Source organism: Colletotrichum chrysophilum (assembly GCF_026319265.1).
Source record: "Colletotrichum chrysophilum strain AFK26 chromosome Unknown scaffold_108, whole genome shotgun sequence".
NCBI lineage: Eukaryota > Fungi > Ascomycota > Sordariomycetes > Glomerellales > Glomerellaceae > Colletotrichum > Colletotrichum chrysophilum.
The window spans coordinates 14,830-26,110 of record NW_026517395.1 but is presented as its reverse complement, the minus strand read 5'-3'; the positions used below and the strand labels follow the sequence as shown (position 1 = coordinate 26,110).

At 55.1% G+C, this 11,281-nt stretch overlaps 4 protein-coding genes across 4 annotated transcripts; 2 read left to right on the top strand and 2 right to left on the bottom strand.

Annotated features, from left to right (window-relative positions):
- Positions 1–154: 154 nt before the first annotated feature.
- On the top strand, positions 155–1,358 carry COL26b_010266 (uncharacterized protein; the record flags this gene model as incomplete). Its single annotated transcript, XM_053182973.1, has 2 exons — positions 155–521; positions 571–1,358. The coding sequence occupies 2 exons, from the start codon at positions 155–157 to the stop codon at positions 1,356–1,358; spliced, it is 1,155 nt and encodes a 384-aa protein (XP_053033044.1).
- Positions 1,359–1,649: 291 nt separating this feature from the next.
- On the bottom strand, positions 1,650–3,616 carry COL26b_010265 (uncharacterized protein; the record flags this gene model as incomplete). Its single annotated transcript, XM_053182972.1, has 8 exons — positions 1,650–1,987; positions 2,116–2,358; positions 2,418–2,506; positions 2,565–2,867; positions 2,945–3,175; positions 3,228–3,285; positions 3,470–3,488; positions 3,542–3,616. The coding sequence occupies 8 exons, from the start codon at positions 3,614–3,616 to the stop codon at positions 1,650–1,652; spliced, it is 1,356 nt and encodes a 451-aa protein (XP_053033043.1).
- A 703-nt stretch (positions 3,617–4,319) lies between these two features.
- COL26b_010264 (uncharacterized protein) lies at positions 4,320–5,664 on the bottom strand (the record flags this gene model as incomplete). The annotated part of the gene is made up of 4 exons (XM_053182971.1): positions 4,320–5,016; positions 5,094–5,266; positions 5,336–5,442; positions 5,505–5,664. 4 exons carry the CDS (start codon positions 5,662–5,664, stop codon positions 4,320–4,322), a joined length of 1,137 nt encoding a protein of 378 aa, XP_053033042.1.
- A 2,160-nt stretch (positions 5,665–7,824) lies between these two features.
- On the top strand, positions 7,825–10,514 carry COL26b_010263 (uncharacterized protein; the record flags this gene model as incomplete). The annotated part of the gene is made up of 2 exons (XM_053182970.1): positions 7,825–8,077; positions 8,137–10,514. 2 exons carry the CDS (start codon positions 7,825–7,827, stop codon positions 10,512–10,514), a joined length of 2,631 nt encoding a protein of 876 aa, XP_053033041.1.
- Between the last annotated feature and the right edge of the window lie 767 nt (positions 10,515–11,281).

The window sequence follows — 11,281 nt, the reverse complement described above, 5'->3', positions numbered from 1 at the left end:
GCCCTCCGGCTACGCTCCGGATCCGTCTCCGGCCGCTTTGAGAACCTTCTTTCACACCACCCCAAGACGGAACACGAGGCATCTTTAATCCTCCTCCCCCATACCTGGGCCTTTGCTCTAACAAAACATCCCCGAATCGCCAATCCTGGACGCCATGAGAGCCAGGTACAGGGGCCCGGAGGGTTCTGGTGTAGTATCCCTCGGAGATGACGCTACCGTGGGTCAGCTCTTCGACGAGATCAAGAAGTCAACTGGCATCGCCGATTTCGCCCTAAAGTATGGCTATCCTCTCCAGACACTCACTCTCGCGCAAAAAGATGCCAACGCAAAGGATCTCGGCCTCAATGGCCAGTCCTTCACCATTGAGCCGGCTCAGCCAAGAGTCATTACGCCCCCACCGCCCGTGACGAGACCCTCCGAAGGAAGCGCGCCCTCGTCCAAGAAGCCTCGCCTGGACTCTTCGGGTGATCCAACCCCCTCTGACATCAGCATACCTTGGCCTGAACGCGAGTCAACCCTGCGTAAGTAGCCATAACTACCCGCCTGGCGCAGAAAGCTTACACTGCGCAGTACTACGTGTCATGCCCGACGACAATAGCTGCCTATTCACAGCTTTTGGCGGCGCCATTCCGGGCAAGCAGATGGAGGCCAAGGAACTTCGCAAGATGGTCGCCGACTACATTCGCCAGCATCCTGATGAGTACTCTGAAGCTGTCCTTGGCATGGCCCCGGACAAGTACTGCCGGACTATGCAAGACCCAGACCGCTGGGGCGGCGCGATCGAGCTCGGAATTTTCTCTGACCTCTTTGACCTCGAGGTTCTGGCCTTCGACGTCAAGAGCCAGAACCCGCTAAAGTTCGGCGAGAACAAGGAGTCGCGATGCATTCTCGTGTACTCGGGTATCCACTATGACCGAGTTGCCTGCAGCCCTTCGGAGCCTCCCTACACCCATTCTGATCTCCCTCCCGAGCTGGATCGCACCAACTGGAGCACTTCTGACGAGGCCGTTCTTGACAAGACAAGGGAACTGATCCGCAAGCTGCATGAGATGCACTACTTCACCGACACTGTCGAGTTTCTGCTCCGCTGTACCGTTGCTGGTTGCGAGTGGATCGGTAATGGTGAGAAGGAGGCCAACAAACATGCCTCGCAAACGGGCCACATGGGTTTCGACGAGATCAAGGATGTGTCTCACAGTGGTGTAGGTGGTGCAAGTGCCGTTGCTGCCATGGGAGATAGCGCCTTGCGGAAGTGTAACGCTCCTGGTTGCGAGTGGCTTGGTACTAGCACGACCGAGGCTCGCATCCACACGAGCAAGACAGGTCACACCTCGATGAGCGAGATCCCTGATTTTTGAGGAGGATGTGGCGTTATATGCATTGATTCATAATCGCAATGATCGTGAAAGCGCGCTAGGAGTTGTTGGACGATGAAGAAGAGGCTGAGGATGCAGGGCAAACGGGCGTATTCAAGTTGTGATTGCCAGAAGGACTGTGAACAAATTACTACCTTATTCCTAGACAAACGAGAGATGAACATGATGAAGTCTTGTGCACAAAGCCTCCGGGACTCAGTCGCGGCTTTTCTTCCGCTCCAAATCTCAACTCCACAAGACACTAACAGAAACAGCTAGACAACAGCCCGTCTCTCACACGCCGCCCATTACCTTGTCCTTCACATCTTCCACCACAGACTTCTTGTAAGTCAGTCCGCCACCGTAGCTGTGCTCACTGTTCTCTCCACCCTTCGTGATCTTGCCCTCCGTCACCCCGGTAGCAAAAGCACAGCTGCCCAAGGCGCGCTTCTCAACCTTGCCGGCAGCCGGAGAGATGTCGAAATCGAAAATGTCCATCGGCAGACCGATAGTCGTGCATGCGTTAGGGATATCGACGATGCCGGCCACGTGGCCCTGAATTGGAGCGCAGGACATCAGTAGGTAGGCCTGGTAATCGCTGTAGCCGAAGCGGCGGAGGTACTCGATGACGCCTTGCCAATATTAGCATCGCTGCATATCATCTTTTTTTCCGTTGGACAGCTCATCCGGTGAGGTCGACTCCGACCCTTATCTCTTGTGTCGCTCAAGGGGAAAGTGGCGTGGGGGGAAGAGAACTTACGAAGACAGGTCTGCCGATATGCAACCGTCACATCCATGTAATGCTGCTTGCCGTGCTCGTCGACGGAGAAACCTTCAAAGTAAATCTGTCGTCCGGGGCCGAACTGAGGCTCGACGGGGCCGGGAATGTAGATGGGCGACTTGAGGCCGAGGTCCGCGACGCCGTTCTTGATCACTTTGAAGTTGATGGTGATGACGCCGGCCATCTCGATGGCGCCGCAGAATGATATTTCTCCGTCGCCCTCTGGTTCGCGTGTTAGTCCTCGTTCTTTATCGGTACACTACTTCGAGGGGGAAACCTACGGGAGAAGTGCAGATCGCCGACGCTGAACTTGGCACCGGGAACGTGGACCGGGAGGTAGACTTTGCTTCCCCTGCTCAGGTTCTTGATGCTGTGACCCCGTCAGCATCCTGCCATCCAGCAAAGACTCGCCGAGACTGCAAACTCACTCGCAGTTGCCCCCGTGCTCCGGTCGTCCGGGGATTGTCCTCGCGCCCTCCTTCCCCACCTTCTCCTTGAGTGCAGCGTCCGCGGCGCCGGCGTGGACGTTGATCGGCTCGGGGGGCTTCGCGACGTCCCGCTCCAGCTTGTTGGCGCTGATGAGCTCGCCCTCGCGGGTGTTCCAGGTGTCGAGGACCTCGGCGGAGGGCGCGCAGCCCAGGATGCCGGGATGGATCAGGCCCGCGAACTTGACGCCGGGGATGTGTCTCGATGTGCAATAGATTCCCTCAAAGTCCCAGATTGCCTTTGCGCTGTTCCCTCATCCATGTCAGTCCTTAGACCATCCAGCTCCTGCAAGACGAGGATAATCATGAGAAAAACAACATACGCGGTCGGGTAGATCTCGTCAAGGAATCCGCCGCCATTGTTCTTGTCAAAGACGCCCGTGAAACCCCACGGCTGGTCCTCGAAGGGCTGGACGTCCATGATTTCGACGAGGAGCAGATCGCCGGGCTGGGCGCCTTCGACTTCGAAGGGACCCGAGAGGTAGTGGATCTTGGTGAGATCCACGTTGAGCATGTCGTCTGCGGAGTCGTTGTTACCAATCTGGCCGCCGGTCCTGAGATGAAGTTGAGCTGTGATAACACCGTTGGGAGAATGGGAGGATTTACCAGTCTACGCATTCAATCTTGACCGTCTCGCCATCCTTGATTGTTCCGGAGAAGGGAACTGCAGAGCGTCAGAGAGAGTGACCTTGCTCTTACTACTACATCAGAGGTGAAGGGGTGAAGAGATGAGCACAGAAACGAAGATGACAACGATCGTCGACGGCACTGCATGCAGAACCGTTCATGTGATCTTTGCTGGTGGCATGCCAGAGCAGGTACACTTAGTTCGAATATTGATCACTTACTATCAGGGTGCCATCTATTCTGCATGAATGAGTGTGGGCAGCATCTCAAGCGCACCGATGACATCAACTTACATGAAGTCCAGGTTGTTCAGAGGCCGCCTTGTCAAAGCTGACCTTGTTAGCCGTCCGAATAGCAGTCTTTCCCATGACGAATTATGGTTTGAGAGTCAACTGTGCGGAATCTGATTGCTTTCAAGAAAGAAACATGCGTGTATTGGACTTGAGGGCGATGGTGTCCATAGAATCTATAGCCAACCCCAAACAGGCTGGCCTCTTTAGATATAGAACATCCAGCCCAAGCCAACGCCTCCAAACTACCCCGCCTTTCATTCCTCGGAATGGGCTATTCCATGCACCAAACAACGCCTCATCTGCCACGGCTGGCTATCAGTTGGAGAATGCAAACGAAGAAGCGATTAGTTCTTAGGCGACTGTTACGGTGCTGGGGCCGGGAGCAGTGCGGAGCTTGCGTCTGATAAGAGAGTTCCCCTCCAATTGCCGTATCAGGCTTCTATCTGGCAACCCCCGCATTAAAACGTCTGGGTTATGCCGCCGGCCGACTGGAAGCGCACCTGGCACGCCAATCGATAAGACTTCCATGGTGATCTCATTCCGCATGGAGACCCTTTCTTGAAACGTAATTGATTTGGGGGTCGCTTTGGTAGTTATCTCGGCATCTGATGTGGATGCTCGCTGTGCCTTGTGGGCGCAGCAATACCAGAGTACCTTGCGCGCTAAGCAATCTACGATAGAGGTGACAACAGGGGTTTGCTATTGGATAAGAAGGCTCTAATACTGTCTTTGACGCCTGACATGTCCATAGGGCGCACTCGACGTTTTCCAGAAGCTTTTAGCGTGATTTTTGCGTCTCTCCCGATGGCTTATTGTGAATGGCATCCATGTTGGCAAGCGATAAGCTGAGAAACTCATGCTTGTTGGTCCATTGCTGTTGGCTCTCGGCAAATGCAGCCTTCTCGGCAGGAGGCGGAGGAGGGTCTGTAATCTTGGTGATCAGGTATGCCGTTGAAGCTTCCGCAATGCCGTAAATCAGAACCCCGACAAGGGGGATCTTGATCATGGTGTAAAAGCCGATAGCGAAGCCGAACAAAACGCCCTCGCGCTCGCGGAACCAGTTCCGCTTTTGCTCCTTGGTGAAGTGTACCCGTGAAAAGTAAGGCTCCAGCAACTCTCTCATCAAACTCCTGGAGGCGAAGTAGCTCTGCAAAAAGATCACGAGGTAACGTTTTGGCAGGAATATTCCCGTTCCAAAGATGACTGAAGCAGGTCCTAAGCCAACGGCCTTATTGAAGGTGTAGAAACTGGCTGCGGGCAACACGAAGCGGCCGACGACGGGAACGTAGGAGAGGGCGAAGATGGCGAGGGAGATGGCGCCTTTGCGGGCAAAGCGGTAGAGGAACATGCTGACGGCCTCGGCCGTGCTGGTGGAGTGAGTACTGCCGTCGCTGACTTTGTACTGCTTCAAGTTGGGATAGTACATATCCCGAAGGTGGTTAGGGTCATCGTGCTTGTGCTTTTGGACGTAGGTCCTGTCAACCCAATTGAGGGAGTCCATGAACCTGACCTGTCAGCAAATTCCGGTCGACCACAGGTCTCGTGGACTTACATGTTGTCCAAAGTAGGAGTGACATATCGCATCAAGGCCATCAGGAAGAAGGGCACTTGGAGGACGTACTCCTCAATGAAGTTGAGGCCTCCCACGAGCTTCTCGTCCCAGGTAACATGATCCAAGCTAAAGAGCAGGGAAATGAACCAAAGAAGAACCTTGACACCAATGATCTAGGCGCTTGTCAACTTTCAACTGCAAGACAATGTTTGTTCGCTCGAACGGCTCGACCGGAGGCTTACGGGCACGGAGATTATCAGGCGGATGGCGAGGCCAGTCAGGACAGCAACGCCGGCTTGTCGGTAGTGATCGGAGGTGAAGAGGGCCGGATTCTGGAACGCTCGGTGCGCTTCTCGCAGTCAGCTACTCTGTTCCAAAACATGATGCTTCTGGCGGCCTTGGACAACTTACCCCCGACCAGGGTCAATTGAGCACCTCGGATGACGGAGTTGAGGTCAAAGTGGGACAGGTCGAATTCCTGCTTCAGGGTCTCCTTGTCCAGAGGGAGCTTGTCCAGTGGCGGCTTGTCCAAAGGAAGGATATCGCGCTTTACGCGCTTTTCGGTGGCCATGGTGTCGTCGGATGCTGGGTTGGTTGTGCAGATCAACGCAGAATATTCTGTGTTTGAGGATTCGCAACGACGAGGGTTGGAGGGGCACGCGAGCTCTCGTCAGACAGGACCAGGGCTGCTGGCCAGAACGAGCTGAGCTCGAGCTGACTTGGCAGGCGAGATCCAATGATGACGACACTTCCGGGAATAACGGCTGACGGCTGGGAGGGGCACCTGCGCAGGGCGGTCGGGTGTGGTCCGTGCAGTTGACAGGCTTACGTTATCTCAACGGGACTTGAATGACACTGGCTGCCAGCTGCAAGTCCTCTGTCCTCTGTCCTCTGCTCTGGCACCTCTCACGGATGGATGCAACTTTTGGCGTGTGGGCGTCGCTGCTGCAGCACCGGTTCATGTTGGCGGGATGCTGCGGCTACCTTTGGCTACAGCTGCAGCCGCAGTTAGCTGCACGCACTGCCCACGCGTCGAACTTGCATCCCAGAAACGTGTTCATCGACTACAGCTGCAACCCCTGCCGCATTGCTCGGATCTTGGGCCGCGTTCTTAATGCAGGCTTTTTGGGCCGGGAGTTGTCATGGGAGACCCGGTGGAACCAAAATGGAAGCTCAGTCGAAGTCCAAGAATGCGATGAGCGCACGTCGAGACACAGTCACATAGTCAACCTCGGTTGCAGTTGAGCACCATCAACAACACAGACGGAGGGCACTGAGCATTTGAATTTGACTCTCCCGTCACTCGGCCTCACTTGGGTTGTGAATGTGAGTGACAATGTGTTGAGGACCCCCCAATGCATGTCATTCCCCTAGCGAGGATTTCTGCGCCCGGGATCCCCCATAATTCCCCATCAGAGCCGCTGTGCTGAGGGTGTATTTGCGCTGGGATACGTCGGTTGTCCCCGCCGCGATCCCAATAGCCTCGGATACTACTCGCGCACCGTAGCAATCTCAATCTTAATGGTACGTAGTACGTTGACGGTTGACGAGATGCAGAGGGGCCGGGCACCATCACGAGACGCGCTGTTGGTTGATTAGTGCAATGGCTTGCGTCCGTTGCGCACAAGAGGTACCTTAAACTGAGGCGGTATGCATCATACCCCTTAAGGTAGGTACCAAGCACGAGTGGCAGTTAGAAAGGGGCATGGCATATCCTAGGGGATCATTCAATCTCAACCGGGAACAAGAGACACAACATGTGAATGAATGGCCACGCCCGTGGCCCGTCTGGCAAAAGATCGTATGTCTTGAGTCCTGTCCCGGACGACTGGAATCGAGTGTTTCTGCGGTTCGTGCCCAATGGCCGCGCAGATCGTAAGGGTCTTGCACAGCAGTCGCAAATAAGAGCAAGGGGATCAAACAGAGACGCGCTGTGGTAGGCATTGGCAGGAAACCGGCAGCGTCAGAACCCCCCCGGCGGCGCGTGGTGCGTCGAACGAGTCCCCAGGAAGCCGTGACACTACCGCCCCCTGGTCGAACCATGAGCAAATCCGTCCAAGCTTCTTTCCAGGTTGTGCTGCACCCTGGCATAGCCTTGCTTGTTTCCCCAACCGTCCTCAGTCCATCCACCATTCCAAAAACCTTTTTTTCCTTCTCAGTGTCGTCTCGTCTCCGATTCGTGGGGTTGTCTCGTTGCATTTTGCTGCAAGAGTGGTTTCTTCTTCGTCTGAAGCACTGCAGCAGAGGTTGGACGGCTGCTGAGTGAGACCCGCGCAAGACATCGCATAACTATCGATCTTGTCGGCTCGGAAGGGGTCCTTAATTCTAATTCTGTCCCTCTCTTTCATACCTGCCTTACCTAACCTACCTTACCTTCTTTTGCCGTATCTTGCCTGCCCGCGCCGCTACCTTCCTTCCCTAAGGCAACTCCCGCCCGCCGATCGGATTCCTCGAATTCCCTCTTTCTGCCCCCCTTGCCATCACATCTCTTCCCCGTGAAAGCAAGACAGACGCCGCGACGAACGTAACGGAGATTGCGACAAACAAAGCGGCACGGAAAAATCAAGAGATCCCCGGGAGCCTGCCATGTCCCCAAACCCGCTATCGACATGACCCAAGGCCAACCTCGTTCCCTCGCATCAGCTGACCAAACCTGCCCTTACGTGACGGAACCATCAGCTACGATTGACGCCGTCCACTCTCTCTCTTGCCCTTATCCAGGGACACCACAATGGAGTCCCTCCGCAACAACTACCCGGCCCCTCGCCGTGTCGCGACAGCCCCGATAACGACCTCGCCCGTACCCGCCCCTCGATCTGCTTCAGTCGGTGGCCTCGTCGAAACATTATACAACCATCCAAATGTCAAGATTGTCGCGTTCTCTGCTGCCTCCAGAGGCCGCGCTCGGAGTCCCGGCCGTGGCCCCGCAGACGAACCTGGCACTCTGTCGCCGTATTCGCAGTTAGAGAGGACGATTGCAATCGGTCAGTCCGGCCGATATCTCTCCAAGACTTACATCATCCGCTGACACTTGTGCGTCCAGGTCCATTTCGCATATATCGTACTGGCTCCGTGGCTTTTCTCAACTGTGGCTCCGCCCTGCAGCCAATGCTTCCCAAGAGCCAATGCTGGGCTTTGGAAGAAGACTCGAGCAAGTTTGTCTTGCAAATACGTCGACCCAACTATTGGAGAATAGAGATCCCGGTCACCAATCCTACTGAGCAAGAACTAGCTGCAGCTTTCAAGGTTGTACTCGCCCAGATATTGCAGTTCGAAAAGACAGAGTGCCCCTTCAAGCGGTCGTTTACCGTTGCGCTCCCCGAGAAGCCAAAGACGCCAGTAAAGAAGCGTCCATGGACGCCTCCTGTCAAGGGTGCTCTGCCTGTCCTTTCCCTGCCAACCCACGAGATATCGCCCACGCAGCCCAAGGCTCTCACACCTAAGACTCAGAGGAGGGCTTCGGCATCCCTCAGCGTTAGAGGCCGAACAGAACTGCGCCGTTTTTCTGTTATTGGCACCGAGTTTCAGTCAAGTTCCGAATCGCGAGGAACCAGCACCGAGACATCGCGGTCTGGCGACCCGCCCCGAGAACAGAGACTCGTGAGCGAATCTGCGATTGAGGAGGAAAAGACTCAGACCAGTGCATCTGCCACAGAAACTGCCACAGAAACCATCACAAATGCCGAGAAAAGTCGTCGGTTCTTTGCTGAGAAGATCAAGGCGGAAGATGCCTCAAATCCTCAGTCGGAGAAGAGCCGCGTTGAATCAGGCCCCGAAGCCACTGCCTCAGGAGGCTCATTGACAGAGCCCAAGGAGACAGGAATGGCACCTGTCGAACTACAAGTCCAAAAGCGGTCCGCAGGCGGTTCCCAGGCCGAGGAACCCCTGAACTTGGATAATGAGACGGACAAGGCGGCCCAGCTGCAAGAATTGGATGAGCAAATGGAGACAACTCGCCCCACCACCGCCATTGCCATTGCTGCCCTGGACCCCTTATTGTTCAAGGAAGGTACTAGCAGTCCTCAAATGCAAAACAAGGTCAAAGAAGCATCGCATGAGGCCGAGGAAGAGGTGCCAATATCTCCTGTCGACAAGAACGGCGCGGAGAAACGTGCTAGCAAATTAATGATTCCGGGACACTCGAGATCGTCATCGAGCCCGACCGCTGAACCTCAGATTAAAGAGCAGTTGGTTACCGTTCGGGCGACCCCAAGGTCCCCATCTTCGTTTGAGCTCGGCACGCCGACGCCTACGAACATCTACGATGTGATTCGTAATTACGAGCAGAAGTTGGCCGCAGCTTCTTCGTCGACAGCGCCTATTGAAGAGGTCAAGGTTGTCGAGGTACAGCCTCAGGCGGAGACAGGCAATGCCAGTGACACTGGGTCTGGATCAGGCCGAGAGTCTTCTTCTGGAACCGATGGCGAGGTTCTTGAAGGCAACGGTGTTGGCGTTGGCAGACGGAAGAAGTTGCGCAGCTTTAGAAAAGGTCGCGCTCTTGTCCCTCCCCAGCTGACTCTCGTCACCTCGCCGCCGTCAAAGTCAGCAATGAGACAAACCCCTATTTTGGAGGAGCAGGACGACGCGAAGGAACCGGTGTCACCGACAGACTCATCCGACTCGTTTCATAGTGTGAAGTCGTGGCACTCGCCCGTGACTCCGATCCCACGGTCACCTGCATCGGAAGTCTCGCCCACGAGATTCCCGTATCCGCACGACAACATATTGATTCCCAAGAAGCCATGGCATTATCGCGACATCTCTGACATGACAGTCACTCCCGAGACTAGACGGACTTGGGACGCGACGTCTTGCCTCACGGATGACAGCTCTCAAGAGAGCGCTGCAACAGCACCGGATATCCCATCCGAAGTTGCAGGGCAACCCGACAAGGTTGCTCTTTCTGAGGATGAAGCCGTCACAACAGCCGTTACTCGCCGCCCATACATGCGACATCGGGCAACAACTAGCAGCATCTCGGTCGGTCGCACAGCCCTGGCCACCTTGCCGTCAGCGGCCAACCTTTTCGCGTCTACGACTACTGCCACCAGACGGCAGCCATTCCTCCGTAGCCGGCTCGACATTGTCCGCAGAATTCCCATGGCTATTGTTTCCAAGACCTGCGAGGTTCTGCTGGGCCCACCCGCCCATTTGATCACTCTGATGCTCCAAGTGGCTGCCAAGATCGCTGCTGGAGAATGGCGCGGTATGATGTTTGGGTTCGGCGAGGGCGGCGAGACCATTCCTGTGCAATGGGACTACTCAGATGACGAGTATAGCAGTTGGGGAGAAGATGATGATTACTACCTCAGTCAAGTTGAGTCATCGCGCGCGAACAGTGTGGTAGGCGACAGCGACTACGATGACCGCATGGCGGACGACAACGCGGACGGAGTGGGCCGCGGTTGGGAAGTTGACTAAAGCCCACAAAGGCAAAAAAATCTTTAATGAGTTCATGTATGATCACTGTATGTTTAATCACTAGGGACTGCATCTAGGATGGAAACCTTTTGCGGCGTTTGCGTAATGAGGCTCCGCGCGGGCGGGCCTTGGATATCTGGGGGAACTCGGGACTTCATATGTCGGATCCGCGATTGGTGCCAGGCTGCGGCCGGCATGTCATGGTCCATTGGGCCGGTTTGTTTTGATATACAAATACTAGTCGCCTGGGACACGGTGATATTGGGTTCTTGTTTCGTCTGCTTTTGCATCATGAAGCATTTAGTTGGGACAGAGATTCCATCAGGTACCAATCGAGATTACATTCTACGTTTGCGTGAGCTTCGGTCGTGTCTGGACGAATCGTTCAGCGAAAAGCTGTATCAGCAAAATCCAGCTCGGCTGTACCGACTGGAGAGCTTCATCTTGAATGGTCCTTGAACGAAGACGGTGGCTTTTGACAACACATTAGACGCAACAAACCCATGCAAACGGTGCCCTATCAAATGCGCTCGCCGGGTACACTTCCCAGACGCTCTCAATCCCAGGGCGTGTGGCTTTTCTCTCTCAGACCAATGCGTGATACGACGATGATGCGCCACGTGCTATCCCCGGCGACTTTGTCGACCACGACCTCACTGGTTGAAGGGCAGAAGTATGCACGCTCTCTGCACCAGTGGCTGGCTTTCTGAAAGGAAAGCGAATGAGAGGAATGGAAACTTGAGGGACGTGTCTTGGGTTCGGGTCAT